Source organism: Chelonia mydas, chromosome 4 (assembly GCF_015237465.2).
Source record: "Chelonia mydas isolate rCheMyd1 chromosome 4, rCheMyd1.pri.v2, whole genome shotgun sequence".
NCBI lineage: Eukaryota > Metazoa > Chordata > Testudines > Cheloniidae > Chelonia > Chelonia mydas.
Window position 1 is genome coordinate 137,558,798 of NC_057852.1, and position 18,108 is coordinate 137,576,905.

The window sequence follows — 18,108 nt, forward strand, 5'->3', positions numbered from 1 at the left end:
GTTTGAACTCTTTATTCTTTGTTCATTGCTTAACAGTTCCTTGATTCTTTCTTTGGAGAAGCCTTTTGGAAAAGAGGCTAGAGTCCCACTGTAACCTGCCCTGGGTGGCCCTAGCTGTAGGCCTTGCAAAGACATTACTTCTTTGGCCTGAACACAAGCCTCTCAAACCTTTAGCTTGGCTAAATGCTTTGTACAAACAGCCGCATACAGATCTGCTCTATTCTCTTGTGATTTTCTGCTCAAGGGGCCGTATGGTAGGTGGCTTGCACTATCTCGCCACTTGCCTTGGTAGTGGAGAAAGTACAATAAACGAATCTGACAGTGCCGAGGCCACCACTGTGCTGGGTCGTTCTGAGAAAACTGTACTGAAACCTGATTGAGGAGATTAAAACCAAGAACTGGCTGTGTCTTTCCTTTAAAGCTCTGTTCCTTTTTAAAAGGACTTTGTACATTTCCTTTCCCCAGATAAGTTTGTGGCATTGGTATGTAAAATGTGACCTATGAGTACAGAGGGTGCTGCAGTACTTTGTAATAATAATGTGGTGAAACACCCCATTCATTCCTGTTCCAATCCCTTGAAGTCAATGTACACAATACATTGAATAAGCAATATATGTGATCTCCTTTGTACTGTAATACAAGTAATATAATAATGATCTCATAGGCTGTTTCACTCCTTGGATGTATTATTCGTGCAATGCATGCCTCCTCCACCTTTTTTGATGAGTTACCGTTTGAGCCAGTCTGCACTACAGAATTTACTGAGGCAATGTATGTTTAATACAGCGGTGCTATAACATGGTTACTCTTCAGGATGGACCATATTTTATTACAGCTGTTTATTAAAGTTTGTTACACCCCACTACAGACAGGGTTGTAACATGGTTCCTCAACATAACTAGAGCAGAGCTAATAATTAGACACATGTAATGATTGGGATGGATTTTACCTTGAATTGTCTCTAAACAGATCACAAGATTTGGGAATGTATTGCTTATCTGGAAACATTCAAGAATATCAACCTCAGATCTTTTGCAAGCAGATTGTCATGAATATTTGAAAGTCATGTCACTGCACAAATTGGGAATTTTACAATTGAGTTTAGAATTCTAAATTAGTTTCGAGCAACTGTTAGACACTTGAATTTACAAACTGGCTTTTTTCAAAAAAAGAAAAATAATTTCAGATATTTCTCCCAATGTTCACTCAGCTGTAGATATAATAGGATTTATATGGATTTTGCATCCATAGAAGCAAAAATACACTCCTGCCCCTCTTAAAACACTCCTTTGTTACAACACAGTGCCCAGTGCAGTAAACCTGTAGACAGGCCGCGTAAATACTCCATCTCAGTGATAATATTTTTTATGGATGCATGGGAAGCCAGAAGGCTTTTTCCTGTATTTAACGTGTGTGGTGTTTAGATAGTATATGCTCAAAGTTAAAGGTTTAATATAGGGGTTTTGTATTATGTGAATGTGCCCAGATGCTGTAGGGATGGGCATGTAACAGAAAATCACCTCTTGCAGAGCACCAGCATAAGACCTCTGCATTGCTTAAGTCCCTCTTAGGCCTGGTCTACACCGGGGAGGGGGATCAATCTAAGTTACGCAACTTCAGCTACGTGAATAACGTGGCTGAAGTCGACGTACTTAGATCGCCTTACCGTGGTGTCTTCACTGTGGTGAGTCGACTGCTGCCGCTCCCCTGTCGACTCCGTCTGCGCCTCTCACGGAGCTGGAGTACAGGAGTCGACGGGAGAGCGCTCAGGGGTCGATTTATTGCGTCTAGACTAGATGCAATAAATAGATCCCCGCTGGATCGATCGCTGCCTGCTGATCCGGCGGGTACTGTAGACATACCCTTAGGGTGTGGACTGTCTCCTGAGCACATGGGTGAAATGCAGTCTGTTAAATAAGTTTTATACAAAATGCTCAGTAAAATTAATATAAATGGTTTAATGACATTTAAAACTAATTAAATGAAAATAGCTTGTCACTTTAAATTTCAACTTTCCCCTGGACTGTTTGCAGCCCAGACTTTGCAGCACAGTGGCTATAGCTGGAGACTCTGAAAATGAAATTGACTAGATACTGAGCAGTTTAGTTTAACTGTACAATCTCCATGATGTGCAAATATAAATCAAAACCAAACTTGTCAAACATACATGCTTAAATTTAGGCCTCATGCCCATATTTAGGGACCATCAAAGATGGACGTTCCTTTGCCAAACATCTTGAATGGTGAAATTTAAATTAGATTTATTTTTTTTTTCATTCTTTGTTAAATTAAGTTTGTGTTAGTAGCTCGGGTATGGAATTTTGGTTTTGAAAACCTGTTTATTAATCTGACTGCCTATCTGAGTTCTATAACAAAAAGCAATTCGCTGCAATTTTCCAAATATTCCATTCCTTTATTGTACTACAGTGAGAGTCACTTTAGAAATGCTTGATCGAGAGGTTAGTCATAATGCCAGTTTAGACTATTTTGATATTTTAAAATATATGAAAAAGTAAAACTAAAACTATTGACATTTGAAAGTTGGCTGCCATGTCCTTGTCCGTAAAGTGCCAATCTCCAAATTGCAGGATGTGCCTCCTCCGACATTTGAATGAAAAGGTTGCGTTGGAGGGGGGACAAATTATCTTAACTGCATGAGAATTTGGAAATTCTGTGTGTCTCATTAAAGCCAGGGGGACTGCTCCAGTGACGGGACTGCAGGATCAGGGCCTTAAAACTGTGGCTCTTAACTGTATTTTTATTTCTTGTTATTACTTCAAAGTGAGAGAACTAATGCAAGCAGGCTTCCAGTGAAGGGAATGTATGAAGTGAGGTGACATCATTTAGGGCTTTGTGGGTCACCATATATTATCCCTCAGTACCTTAGTCTGGGCATGAAGATGAGAAGTAAAACCTTGCTTTTATCTTCCTTTACACCCTTCTTGCTTTCAGCAGGGGCACGGGGGCTGTGGAGTTTTCATGCTAGGCTGAGGGCTGTTCTCCTACCCTAAAAAGCCCTGACATGATGAATAACTGTGCTGAAGTAGCTGCTAAATCATGGGCGTTGGGATCATTTTATTTAAAAGCTGTAGCTTGGAGTATTTTTTCTTCTTCAGTACAGCCATGGCACAAAGTAAATGTCGTCTCCTGCAAACTGTTTGATATACTGTAACTCCACAAAAACAACACAATTCAGCCAAGTGAAAACACAGGACATACAGTTGGTGTATCATATTCCTAGGTGACTTCACAAACCACATACACTTAGACATGAGGGAGTAGTGAAGTTGGAGATTCAGCCATGATCCTTGTATCTTAGGGTAGATCTACACTACCTGCCGGATCGGTGGGTAGTGATCAATCTATCAGGGATCGATTTATCGCGTCTAGATCGCTCTGCCACCGACTCCTGTACTCCACCGCGGTGAGAGGCGGAAGCGGAGTCGATGGGGGAGCAGCGGCAGTCAACCCTGCATCGTGAGGACGCGAGGTAAGTCGACCTAAGATATGTCGACTTCAGCTACGCTATTCTCTTAGCTGAAGTGGTATATCTTAGGTCGATTCTCCCCCCCGCCCCCCACCTGCCCAGTGTAGACCAGGCCTTAATGAGGTCCTGGTTTTGTATGAAGAGTCATTCAAACGGTTGCTTTAGTAGACTTGGGCAAGATCAGATGGCGTGAAACAGGCCTTCAACACAAGTGCTCAGCAAGGAGAGATGCGGTTGTCAGCCTTTTTGTGACAATTATCAACCAAGATCTGTGAAATGAATGTGCCACCAAGATCCTCTAAACTGAAATCATAATGTATGGTCCCCCGTATTAGTTTTAGACTAAGTTTAACCAATAAATTGGAAGAAAAATAAACCACCTGAGTGTAGAATTGGGGCCAGATTACACCAGAAAGGGGCAAACGTGGCTTTGGAAGTGTTCTTTGCTTTATAAACCAACGTTATTCAGATGTCAAAAGTCCACTTCCAAAATAAATAAATAAAGCCACACAGTAGGGGCAGTTCTTCCCATTTTGGGTGCTTGTATACGGGCAATAATGTTTTATACCAGATAATGCAGATAATCTGCTGCAGAATAATTAATGGTGCTGCTGGGCATATTTTTTTTTTGATGAATGCTTATGGAACCCTGTGACAGGCGTGAAATTAGAAAATACCTTCAGTGCCCTAAAATATAAATAGCTTTCGGAACTGAAAAGAGTTTCACAGCTGAAGATTTTATTGTGTTGAGAGGAAAAACTTTTCCACCCCCACCTCCCCTTTCTTCTTTGCAAGTTGTTTGTCCATTCACAAAACAAATACTCTGAAGCCCAGTGCGGCTCATGGGAATAAATTTCAGGTCGAATTAGTACAGTTTCCTTGCTGTCAGGACGGTGGAATTAATGGTGTTTTGATGACACAAATTTTGAAGGGCAAACAAAGAAGCTGAAGGGAGGGAGACATGACTCCTTAGAAGTGCAGTCCTCCTCTCCCCCAGTCTCTCTTGTCTTCCCTGTCATCCGTCTGCCAATCTCCCTGTCCATGGTTAGTTAAAGGCGCTTTTTATCCTCTTTTCTTTCCCACAGAGTTTGCCAGATCCGGGCCAGTGCCTGGGTTCCAAGGGGACACACTGCAGTTGGCCTTCATCGACTTGAGACAAGTAAGTCTTTGTGTTTTTGTTTTTTGTTTTTCTTTTAAGATGTGTGACTGAAGACCATCAGGTCTTAAGGAAAAGGGAGGGGAGGGGAAGCGGCATTGGGGATTCAGGCCAGAGACCTATATTCTCTCCCTTCCTCCCCCGTACTCAAGACCGCCAACTTATTTAGCTATCCAGGGTCCTAGGAGTGGCCGAGGTGAACGAGTCGGTGGTGTAGGGGAAAGGGAGAAAGACATTAGTGACCCCAAGCAATGGGCCCATTGTGCTCTGGTTGGCTTCTGCAGACATGGCAAAAAGATAACTCTGAAACTCTCTGCGCCGACACTAAGCAGGTGTTGCTAACAGAGAGAGCAGTGATGCAGAGACCGCCTGCATGGAGCACTTTTGTTCGCAGATAATGCCCGGAGAAGCATTTCAGGAGGGTGAAGGAATTTGCATTCTGGGTTGTGTAGGGTGTGTGTGTGTGTGTGTGTGTGTGTGTGTTTTTTCCCCCGCTCCCCCTTTTGCAAACGTTCCCCAGCCATGAATGACAAAGTGGCTGTTTATGAAGATGGGTACAAAAGGCTCCGCCCATTGATGCCTACCTCACAAGGGATCCCATTATAGCCATGTTGACCATAACAGGTACTAAGGTATCCCTGGAGCTTGGCAGGGCAATTTAGGGAAAAGGGCCATTCGAGCGAGTCATTTGTTATGGTAGAAATGGGCATTATTAATATACCAGGCGGGGGGGGAAAAAAGGGAGCAGGGCCCTGTCATCTCTTGGCACTGAAGATGGATGGGGTTGGATAGAAAGTCTGAATGAAGTAAGACTCGATGACTGATGTTTCTCTCCTATTAAAACAATCTTTTTTGTCTGTTAACCCCCTCCCCCCCGCTTTGTCTCTCCTGCCATAATGATGCAGTGCCTCTTGTTTTCAGGGTTGACATAGTTTGCATTCTGAAAACTTTCAGATGCACAGGGTATTTCTTTAATCTGCATAATCCCTTGTATCGATGATCTCCTCACCACTGTGACTCTGATTCATGCCGGAACAGCTTTTAACCCATAATGGATTGCGAACTCTCTCCGAATCCAATTGATGTGCATTGTAATCTGTCATCCAATGACACTTGTGCAAAGCTACGTTGAAGTTTGATGATGATAATAATGAGTCTCCACACACTTACATTTGGGAATTCAATTCTGCATGGTTTGTTTCTGTATCAAACTTTTCCATTCGGTTAAATGTAAGGTCCATTTGCTGTATGGTCTTAAATGCCTCGCAGGAAAGAAATGAGTTGTCATTCCCAAATCTCATGCTTCTGCATACATAAGTGTTTCAACACCACATGCGGAGTTGTCAGCAAAGCACACATGACCTTGTGTTTTAGGTAATATAGAGGGGTTGGTTCTTCTCCAAAGATGCGGAGATGAATGCAGGATTTTGAAGAGGAAAGCTTAGGGCTTTTTCTAAAGAATTAAATGCCCTAAAAATGCTTCTCGGGCGTTTAACTTCTATGAAGCAGTGTAATAACTGGTAGGCCAGTGTATGTGTAATGTTAATATGGTTTATAAGGGCAGTATGCACCCAAGTGAATGCAACATGAGCCAGGATACAGCTAGACGGTGGTCTGTCTGTTGCTTCCTCTCTGGTGTTTCTGCTTCTCTGTCAAATGCTCTCCTCTACCCAAGTTTTCTCTAATTATATTTGTTTGCGAGTTCCTGCTACTACGTGTATTCTGTTCTTTCTCTTCCACTAACTGGTCTTCAGCATTTTTGATAACTTGCCAAAGATGTAATCTGTGCTGGGTTAAAGTAAAGACCTGACCCACCTAGGCTGCCTAGTGGAATCTGCAGTTCAGGACAGGCCATGCCATGATATCTTTGAGTGTTGGAGTGATGCTGTCTTGATACAAATAGGGTATTGCTCGGGTAGCACATGGTATTTGACCATTCTGTGTCATTCTAAAACCTCTGGGAAATACAGATATCATTTGTTCATACAGGGCAGTGCATGACATTTTACATAAATATAAGTTCCCTGTCTGCACAGATTTTCACTGTGTGAAACCCTGGGCCTGCAAGGAATTTTGTGCAGCCCCTGCACATACATGGAGCCCTGCTGACTTTCTCAACACAGGCAATTTTAAAAAACCCGAACCCTTGTCTTTCTATAACCGTGTGTTTGGGGTGTTCCATGGACACTTTTGCTCTGTCACAGTTATATCATGTGAAACACTAGGAACTTAACAGAGCTAAATTTGAAAGTCACCTCTTCAAACCACTTCAGTGAGGTAAGACTTCGCCAACCGCCGTCTTTGAGTTTATAACAGCTGTTTTGCTTACCACTTGTCAAACAACAAACATTTTATATGCGTCTCTTACTGTGTCCCGAAGCCAGTTGCAGTTGTGGGTTTATGTTGAATGACAATCAAAGGATGTTTCCCTCAAATATACACTTTCCTCCCCTTCCCCCGCCATATTCCCTAACTTCCCACATTACCTGTATAATCATAGGTAGCCTTTCTTATTTTATGAGTAGCATGAAATAAAAAGTGAAAAGCTGGATTTTTTTTAAAATAATTCATTGGTCATTCATAGACATGGCAAAGTTAATTGGAAGGTTATTTGGTGAGATACATTTATTTCTTTAATGTGGATTTCCAGTTCATGTTTTAATCAGAAACTTGGTGGTAAAAGTTAGAAGAAATGAAAGATTTTTGTGTTTAGCCTCCTGCCAATGGACACCTTTCGTACTGCAATGCTGTCTGCAGCGTCCTTGCTGTCTGCTTTGTGTCGCTCTTGTCAGTTTCATGCTAGGAAGTAATTGCATTCAAGGCTACCCTTGCCAGCCGGCAGCATGAAAGCATGGCCCCAGAACGGGCCATGACAGCTTGACAGTGAGCACATATTCTCCCATTTTTTCCAAGAAAATTTGTTTCTATTCTCTGTGTAGGGCTAGTTGCATAAACAAGAGGCAGGTTGAAAACAGGCAATTGCATGAGCCTTACACCAAGTGCTTAGATTTAGTCCTGGGCCACACCTGGATGGGGACTGCCCATCCCACTGAGCGCGCAGCAATATGTAGAAATACTTGTTAAAAAAATGTCAGAAACAGCTTGTTTCGTCCTTTGATGAAATACATACTGCAATGTGCAAAACACGAGAGAGAGATTAAGTCGGTTAAACTGAGTATTTCCCTGAAGGTATTTCCCTGCAGCTAAGATAATGGTTTTGCTTTTGGCAAAGCCTCTGACATGTCTTTGGTCCAAATTGCATATTTGAAGCACATTTTTCAGTTGAAAGAGAAGACCTTGCAAAACGTGGCTAATCATGGCGTTAATCACAGAATCCTAGAAGTTAGACACAACAAAATGTCCCATTAGGTTCCATCCAGTTCACCTCCCGGCCAGTGCAGGAGTATTCCTTCTTGCAGTAGCTCTCCAACTCTAAATCCTTCTATAGACCACTTTGTCAGGGAGAGACCAGCTCTTCATGCAGTACCCCCAGTCTTTCACAGCCTGGTGCTCTATGGGTTTGTCTGCAGCAGCTGGGAGCATGCTTCCCAGTAAGGGTAGACAGTCAAGTGCTAAATCTGATTAAGCTAGCGCGAGCAACGTGGCTGCAGTGACACAGGTCCCGGCTCAGCCTACCCTCCCGACTACAAGTCCACCCGACCTCCAGGGTATTTACACAAGTGACTAGCCTAGTCGCCTCCCAAGCCACCTGCTAATTTTAGTGTGTTAGCTGGAGCAGAGCTAGCGCCTGTCTGTCTACCCACTTTGGGAAGTGCACTCTCAGCCGCAGTGTAGAAGTACCCTAAAAGTTCCAGTCTGCTGATGCAGCAGGAGATGGCTTCCTGGATTGTTGATGTTAGTGAGCTACAGCTTGTGAAGCATTGCCCTACTGCCATATGCCTAGATGTGTTTTCTTTCCTATTTAGTGTTTAATGCCCCCAAGCAATGGGGCTTTCACCTCTCCCCTGGGAGGTGAATGTGCTATAGCTTTGTACCGTCCAGCTGTCTTTCCTGATATTCAGTGTAAATTTTCCTTTCCTTAATTTCATCCCATTGCAGTACTCCTAATTCTCCCTCTGCATTGTATCCCCACTCAGTCCTCTCGTTTCATAGGGTTTGGTCACTACTTGTGCAACCCAGCTAATACAATGTGACTCGCTGGGCCACTCTTTGAGCTAACAGAGCTGGGTCTTTTAGCTCAGCCTCGAGAGGCACAAAATTAACTTTTATAGATCAATATCTTCAAAAACTGGTGCCTAAAGTTAGCCTTCTAAATCCATATTTAGATTTAGTTTCCTGTCTTTGAAAATATTTACCATAATGCCTTGTTGGAAAACAATACAACTTATGCAAAAGTCATGGGTTCCTTATGCCCCATTTAAACAATTATTTCATTTATGACCCCTGCATTAATAAGCTAGTCCTGTGGGAGATTTGACTAGTTATACCGTGGGTTTTGATAATGCCCTCCACGTGAGGATTTCCGAGTGCTTTAGGAACATTAGGTTAAGCCTCTCAATACCCCTCTGAGACAGGCAAGTAAAGATAACACATTTCATCTGTGAGCAAACTGAATTACCAAGAGCTGAATGTCAGAGAACATGCAACAGGTCAGTGGGAGGGCCAGAAGTGGAACTCTAATGGCGAGCCCCTGTGCTCTAACCACTGGGATGCTCTGCCTGACAGAGTCACGGGGGGGTGCTAGGCCTAAGTTCCATGCCATTTGTTGCACTTAGAATGCCCTATTCAGATCTGTTGGCTATGACACTGAAGTGTACCTAAAAACTCATTTCCACCAATAAGTCTGGGAGAAGTGAAGGAGCAGAAAAGTGACAACAAATAATGAAAAAACCGCACAAATCCTCATGATGGGCAGGTCGTCATGCCATCAAAATCTTTTTATTGTTACCTAGTCCTCCTGCCCCCATCCCCTTCTTATCTTTCCGACTCCTTATGGTAGTGCCATGTCAAATCAAGACAGTCCACTCTTCTCGGAAGAAACTATGACCCTGAATATGAACTGCACTTCTCAAAAGATATCATTTTGATGGGTATAGGAAGAGGCAAGGTGGCTTTAAGTCACCTTTTTCCTCCTGAATCTGGGTTTGGACTGTCAAGGACTGTCCAAATTGCCAGTGGCTTTGAATGGCCCCCTTATGGGTTACTCCATTTGTCCAGAGCAGAGCACTCCAGCTACATACACTCCTTCTGATCCTGAATATGCTCCTTCCCACTCTTGGACCTATCCGTAGGCTGTATGGGTGTCACATAGGATGACTCCCTCAACCCTGCACCTCCTGAAAACATGATGGAAGAATTCTCTGTGGAGCAACTAAGCCATCCTAAAAGAGCTAGCAGCAGATTCCAGAATCCAGGCTAACGTTTAGCTTGCTTGTTAGGCTCAGAATGTATTTTTTGGGCACTAAAAAATAAAAGTATTTTGAAAAAGGCGTCTTTCTTCAAAATAAATAAATTACCTAATGCTAAATGTCTGACTCACAAAGGAAAGATGAATCAGAGTTTGTGCTGAAATCCAGGCTGACATGGTCTTCAGCTAACACTGCTCTGCAAGAAGTTAAAAAAATAAAATAAAAGGCATGAAGGCATGAGTTCAGAGCGGATTTAGAGCCTTAACTCTGAATTTCCTTGCTTTGGTGGGTTTAAGCTAGTCTTAATGGTACTTTAAACATGGCTTTTTGCAGTTCAATTATATTAAGATCACACAAACCCCTACTTCATTCAGCTGCTCAGATTCCATCAAAACCCATCAGCCTTGATCCAGAAAGGATGTATTGGCATGCTGGGGATTTAACGAGCCTAGATACTCCCCAGAGCCTTCAAACAAAAAATCGGGAGTGCAAACATATCCGGTTAGTGCTTCAGTTAGTCTAGAAACATTCTGCCTGGGTTTCTTTCATTGTGGTGTACTCCTGTGGATGTTGTTGGGTCAGTCAATACAGTGCAGACAGGGACATAAACCATTCAACATAAAGAAGCCCAGCTGTCTAATTCAGGAGTTTGTCATTAGACAAAAAACATAAACAGTTTAATTAAAAATTAAAGCAATGAACTTTGCAACCTTCTAGATAGGTGCATTAACTTCCCCAAGCCTGAGCATGTTGCCCTCTGCCATGGCCCCTCTTGCTCTTCCCTGTGTAGTTTTCATCTTAACTTAATGTCTGACCCTGCAAACATTTACTGAGCATCAGTGGAAAACTAACTGAGCTTTATGAGGTTGCCGGTAGGAGTAAACGTTGCAGGGGGTTCAGTATTAATTGTCAGAAAGATTGTACCCTTCCGTTGTAAACTCTCCAGGGTCAGAGAATCAGTCGTCGTCTACGAAGTAACTTTATGGTCCTATCTAAGTGAGGAGTAGACTGGAAGCTTATTGTGAGAATCATGTAATTTCCCCCACAAAGCTGTGAGAGGTTGAACCATGACAGCTGTGCAAGGAAATGTTGTATGAGCACTCATTTTATGTGGATGTCTTTGCTAGTCTGTTTTTCCTTCAGCGGTGGAACAAACAGTATATTCAATCAGATGAAACTTGATTTCTACCCAGAACCTCGGTGAATAGGAAAAGTTGCATCTAGACTGGGAGCACGTTTTAGTTGTTTGTTAAAATTTGGGGTCTGATCCTGCTCTTTGCTGAGCTCACTCAACTCTCATTGTCCCCCTTAGGGATAATAAACCCCTTTGGATGTGTCATCAGTTCCCTACACCTTAGATCAGACAATTGTCACTTTGAAATATTTGCCATGTAATGAAGAGTGATTATAAACAGTCCTAGCTAGATGGTGTTAGCCAGCTTCTTGGTAGCAACAAACCTCTCCTCCCCACCCTGATGGCAGATGCCCTCTAATTGCAGGAGATTGTGAGGCAGTCATTTGATCAGGGAAATGGACACCAGTTGAGTGATAAGGCCCACTTTCACCTTTAACCTGTTGATTGAGGCAGGATTGATGGGGGATGAAGAGGGCCAGAGGTGGATGCCCTTAACCTTAAGATCCCTGCCTGTGAAACTGAATACACTCCAATGATCTCTGCATGCTTGGAAGCTGTCACTCTTGAGCTGGCTAGGAAAGCTATGCAGGCTGAATGGAATTGCCGTCCATAAAGGAACCTTCATTGAGCTGCCTTGCTCGATAGCTTCGCTTCATCCTGTAGATTAAAAAAAAAAACACGCCCATTTTGCTGCTTGCGAAAGTGAAAATTCAGCTGCAGTGTATTTTAGGAATGTTTTAGCTTCGATCATTCGGGGCCCACTGGGTAATTAAGTCAGTTCTGTAGCACAATCCTTTATCCCCAACGAGGCAGTATGGTGATGATACCCCCAATTTTTTTTCCAAAGAACTTTCTCCTCTTCAGAGTGAAAATGGTTTGATCTGTTGTCATTCTGCTAGTTGTTGGGCAAGGGCTATCAGTGTTCTGCCAGGCAAGCAATCGACAGTTTCTCAGATCATTTCTCGTTTTAGTTATGTTACGAATAGGTAAAAAGCTCAAATACGCAAAATGATGGGACAAAATCGAACAGTATTAAGGATCGTGTGATGAGTGTGTGCTCCAGATATACATAATCTCTGCAGTCCTTTTCCAGTTCTTCCATGAAAGCTACTGACTTAACCATGGGACATTTGTCCCAGCCATGGAACTATCATTGTCTCTTAAGAATTTTGAAGAAAATTTTTCAGGAAAAACACTTCAGTTTTCCTGACTCTTCACTTTATTGCACTTGATCTGAAGGGTATCCTTATTATTAACCATTTAGATAGTGTCATAATGGTGCATGGCACTTTACAAGTCATAGAATAAGATGTGGTTCCTGCCCTAAAGTGCTTACAGTCTAACATGGACAAGACAAAATGCAGGGTGCCTGTTCAGGACAAAGTGTGGAGAGACTGTTGGTGAGGAGACAAGTGGAAGATTAATTTATGGAAGAGATGAGATTTAGGGAGAGAGTGTGCTTGGTGGACAAGAAATGACAGACTGTTTGAAATGGAGGGGCTATGTGAAATAGGGGCAAATGTGAGGAGGCGGAGCTTAAATTTGATGTGTTTGAGACAGAGAGCCAGTGAAAGATTTTGGGGAAGTGATGACAAGGTTGGAATGGCACGAGAGGATGCCAAAGGAAAGACAGGGTGTATTTGCCAAACAAATCCAGGACTGAGATTTCAGGGTTGTGTTTAAGGTAATGTAATATTACATTGCCAGGAAGCATGCAATACAAAGTTATGCAGATAAAGGTTATGAAGCATTAAAAATCAGATCTGCAGTAGATGTGTTCTCATCCTAACTAAAGTGCTCTCAGATTTTAAGAAAAGCAGGTACCTTTGTGATCTTCTAGTCTGACAACTCATGGACAACACAGGCCATATAATTTCCCCCAGTGCTTCCTGCATCAAACACAATAACTTTTGGTTATGCTATAGCATACCTTTTTAGAAAGACAGCCATTCCACTTTATTGATGTCAGCCCTGTATTGACGAATTGACAGCAAGGTGGCACTATACAACAGCAAACTTTACAGTGAAATGTATTTTAATTTCTGTAACGTTGTCCAACCCTATGGTTTCCTTTTCCCCCACCTCCCATTCAATAATAGTATACATTCTTTATAATAATTTGCATTTTGATGGATCTGGTTTGCATCTCACAAAACGTTAATTATAGTTTTTTAACCAATAAAGGAATAGATGTAGCTGTTAGAAATATGGATGAGTTAGTTATTTAATAGGTCAGATAAGCAATTCTCTTATCATTGGTATTATTTTGTTTAGAAGTTGATTTCATTATAGCTGGGAAATTCATGCTTTTACTCAACATCAGGTGTTTAGCCATGAAAAGTGTGATTCTGCTCTAAAATAATACGTGTAAAATGGCAGATTCTTTTTCAGAGCCAGGTTTCAGAGTAACAGCCATGTTAGTCTGTATTGGCAAAAAGAAAAGGAGTACTTGTGGCACCTTAGAGACTAACCAATTTATTTGAGCATAAGCTTTCGTGAGCTACATCTCACTTCATCGAATGCATACTGTGGAAAGTGTAGAAGATCTTTTTATACACACAAAGCATGAAAAAATACCTCCCCCCACCCCACTCTCCTGCTGGTAATAGCTTATCTAAAGCGATCACTCTTCTTACAATGTGTATGATAATCAAGGTGGGCCATTTCCAGCACAAATCCAGGGTTTAACAAGAACATCTGGGGGGGGACGGGGGGTAAGGAAAAAACAAGGGGAAATAGGTTACCTTGCATAATGACTTAGCCACTCCCAGTCTCTATTCAAGCCTAAGTTAATTGTATCCAATTTGCAAATGAATTCCAATTCAACAGTCTCTCGCTGGAGTCTGGTTTTGAAGTTTTTTTGTTGTAATATCGCAACTTTCATGTCTGTAATCGCGTGACCAGAGATTGAAGTGTTCTCCGACTGGTTTATGAATATTATAATTCTTGACATCTGATTTGTGTCCATTTATTCTTTTACGTAGAGACTGTCCAGTTTGACCAATGTACATGGCAGAGGGGCATTGCTGGCACATGATGGCATATATCACATTGGTGGATGTGCAGGTGAACGAGCCTCTGATAGTGTGGCTGATGTGATTAGGCCCTGTGATGGTGTCCCCTGAATAGATATGTGGACACAGTTGGCAACAGGCTTCTTTGCAAGGATAGGTTTTTGGGTTAGTGGTTGTGTTGTGTGGTATGTGGTTGCTGGTGAGTATTCGCTTCAGGTTGGGGGGCTGTCTGTAGGCAAGGACTGGCCTGTCTCCCAAGATTTGCGAGAGTGTTGGGTCATCCTTCAGGATAGGTTGTAGATCCTTAATAATGCGTTGGAGGGGTTTTAGTTGGGGGCTGAAGGTGACGGCTAGTGGCGTTCTGTTATTTTCTTTGTTAGGCCTGTCCTGTAGTAGGTGACTTCTGGGAACTCTTCTGGCTCTATCAATCTGTTTCTTCACTTCCGCAGGTGGGTATTGTAGTTGTAAGAATGCTTGATAGAGATCTTGTAGGTGTTTGTCTCTGTCTGAGGGGTTGGAGCAAATGCAGTTGTATCGCAGAGCTTGGCTATAGACAATGGATCGTGTGGTGTGGTCAGGGTGAAAGCTGGAGGCATGTAGGTAGGAATAGCGGTCAGTAGGTTTCCGGTATAGGCTGGTGTTTATGTGACCATCGTTTATTAGCACTGTAGTGTCCAGGAAGTGGATCTCTTGTGTGGACTGGACCAGGCTGAGGTTGATGGTGGGATGGAAATTGTTGAAATCATGGTGGAATTCCTCAAGGGCTTCTTTTCCATGGGTCCAGATTATGAAGATGTCATCAATGTAGCGCAAGTAGAGTAGGGGCGTTAGGGGACGAGAGCTGAGGAAGCGTTGTTCTAAATCAGCCATAAAAATGTTGGCATACTGTGGGGCCACGCGGGTACCCATAGCAGTGCCGCTGATCTGAAGGTATACATTGTCCCCAAATGTAAAATAGTTATGGGTAAGGACAAAGTCACAAAGTTCAGCCACCAGGTTAGCCGTGACATTATCGGGGATAGTGTTCTTGACGGCTTGTAGTCCATCTTTGTGTGGAATGTTGGTGTAGAGGGCTTCTACATCCATAGTGGCCAGGATGGTGTTATCAGGAAGATCACCGATGGATTGTGGTTTCCTCAGGAAGTCAGTGGTGTCTCGAAGGTAGCTGGGAGTGCTGGTAGCGTAGGGCCTGAGGAGGGAGTCTACATAGCCAGACAATCCTGCTGTCAGGGTGCCAATGCCTGAGATGATGGGGCGCCCAGGATTTCCAGGTTTATGGATCTTGGGTAGTAGATAGAATATCCCAGGTCGGGGTTCCAGGGGTGTGTCTGTGCAGATTTGATCTTGTGCTTTTTCAGGGAGTTTCTTGAGCAAATGCTGTAGCTTCTTTTGGTAACTCTCAGTGGGATCAGAGGGTAATGGCTTGTAGAAAGCGGTGTTGGAGAGCTGCCGAGCAGCCTCTTGTTCATATTCCGATCTATTCATGATGACAACAGCACCTCCTTTGTCAGCCTGTTTGATTATGATGTCAGAGTTGTTTCTGAAGCTGTGGATGGCATTGTGTTCTGCACGGCTGAGGTTGTGGGGCAAGTGATGCTGCTTTTCCACCATTTCAGCCCGTGCACATCGGCAGAAGCATTCTATGTAGAAGTCCAGTCTGCTGTCCCGACCTTCAGGAGGAGTCCACCTAGAATCCTTCTTTTTGTAGTGTTGGTAGGGAGGTCTCTGTGGATTAGTATGTTGTTCAGAGGTGTGTTGGAAATATTCCTTGAGTCGGAGACGTCGAAAATAGGATTCTAGGTCACCGACAGAACTGTATCATGTTCGTGGGGGTGGAGGGGCAGAAGGAGAGGCCCCGAGATAGGACAGCTGCTGCTGCTGGGCTAAGAGTATAGGTGGATAGGTTAACAATATTGCTGGGTGGGTTAAGGGAACCATTGCTTTGGCCTCTTGTGGCATGTAGTAGTTTAGAAAATTTAGTGTCCTTTTTCTTTTGTAGAGAAGCAAAGTGTGTGTTGTAAATGGCTTGTCTAGTTTTAGTAAAGTCCAGCCACGAGGAAGTTTGTGTGAAAGGTTGGTTTTTTATGAGAGTGTCCATTTTTGAGAGCTCATTCTTTATCTTTCCCTGTTTGCTGTAGAGGATGTTGATCAGGTGGTTCCGCAGTTTCTTTGAGAGCGTGTGGCACAAGCTGTCAGCATAGCCTGTGTGGTGTGTAGATTGTAATGGATTTTTTACCTTCAGTCCTTTTGGTACGATGTCCATCTGTTTGCATTTGGAAAAGAAGATGATGTCTGTCTGTATCTGTACAAGTTTTTTCATGCAGTTGATAGATTTCTACTCCATACGGCTAAATGCAGTGCCTTGCATAATGACAGGTTTCAGAGTAACCGCCGTGTTGGTCTGTATTGGCAAAAAGAAAAGGAGTACTTGTAGCACCTTAGAGACTAACCAATTTATTTGAGCATAAGCTTTCGTGAGCTACAGCTCACTTCATCGGATGCATACTGTGGAAAGTGTAGAAGATCTTTTTATACACACAAAGCATGAAAAAATACCTCCCCCCACCCCACTCTCCTGCTGGTAATAGCTTATCTAAAGTGATCACTCTCCTTATTACCAACAGGAGAGTGGGTTTGTGTGTTGGGGGGGGAGAAAACCTGGATTTGTGCTGGAAATGGCCCAACTTGATTATCATACACATTGTAAGGAGAGTGATCACTTTAGATAAGCTATTACCAGCAGGAGAGTGGGGTGGGGGGAGGTATTTTTTCATGCTTTGTGTATATAAAAAGATCTTCTACACTTTCCACAATATGCATCCGATGAAGTGAGCTGTAGCTCACGAAAGCTTATGCTCAAATAAATTGGTTAGTCTCTAAGGTGCCACAAGTACTCCTTTTCTTTTTTCAGAGTTGTATCTGCTTGCTTTAGTGACAGTAAGTTTTTGAGGTGATAGCTCTGGGGGGCCAACAGGAATAATGGGAAAGTGAGGTGGATTCTATTCTAGCTCATATATTAACAGAATTACTGAATTTCTAGTTGCAGGTACCAGCTGTTAACTCAGTTCCAAATCCTCAGCTACACCTATGCACCCACCATGAAGAGAGAGTAGTTGAGGGCAGAGCATAACCTCCACATGTGGGTTATGGGACACAAACTGGTGACACATCAGAAATATCCCAGATTGACTTTCAGATTCCAGCTTGCTTGCTTTTTTATTCCCCCTCCTCACTCCCTACCACCACTTGGAAACATAGCAAATTTGATCCAGAAGTCATTGAGACACAGTAAATGTTGGAAACCCAATTATGATGCCATTTTGGACAAAATAGTAGCATGTGTTTCTGCATTAATTGCATATTTTGATAAGTATCCAAAATGTAATTTACGTGCTTGACTTCTAAGATAGTATGTTAGACTAACAAAGGGGGATGAGAGATCCCCATATATTCAGAGTTTTTAGTACCCCTACCTGCAGCCAATGGAGATAGCCATTAGGCCAGTGATTACAGTACATTGCGACCAAGTTGGTCTAACCATGAAAACAGCAGATCAGCCAACATTAGCTTTCTTCTAGACTTCTGGAACTTTCCCAGTGCTCCAAGACTTACTGAAAATCAACATTAACAGTCTATCAAGCTCCTCAGACAGCTTTTTTAAAACTCTTGGTTGCAATGTACTGTAATCACTTGCCTAATGGCTGACATCAATCCTGGGCAAGATAATGGAGTGGATGATACAGTTAACAAAGAACTAAACAAGGATAATGTAATTGCACAGAACTAAACAAGGGTAATGCACATCAACATGGGTTGGTGGAAAATAGATCCTGTCAAACTAACTTGGTTGTTTTTTTGTTTTGTTTTGGGTTTGGGTTTTTTTAGGGGTCAGTTCTTGGCCCTATGATATTTAACATTTTTATCAATGACCTGGAAGAATACCATTA

At 42.7% G+C, this 18,108-nt stretch overlaps 1 protein-coding gene across 7 annotated transcripts in view; it reads left to right on the forward strand.

The window, feature by feature from the left end:
- The window catches only part of EXOC6B (exocyst complex component 6B), a 448,390-nt gene that overhangs the window by 338,227 nt on the left and 92,055 nt on the right, over nt 1-18,108 (forward strand). For 5 of the 7 annotated variants that reach the window (XM_037898400.2, XM_037898402.2, XM_037898398.2 and 2 more), the window contains one exon: nt 4,573-4,646. In XM_037898400.2, coding sequence (XP_037754328.1) covers nt 4,573-4,646 — 74 coding nt within the window. Of the gene's footprint in view, nt 1-4,572; nt 4,647-5,564; nt 7,188-18,108 lie in introns of those variants that run through there. The other 2 variants (XM_037898401.2, XM_043544953.1) reach the window with 2 other exon arrangements.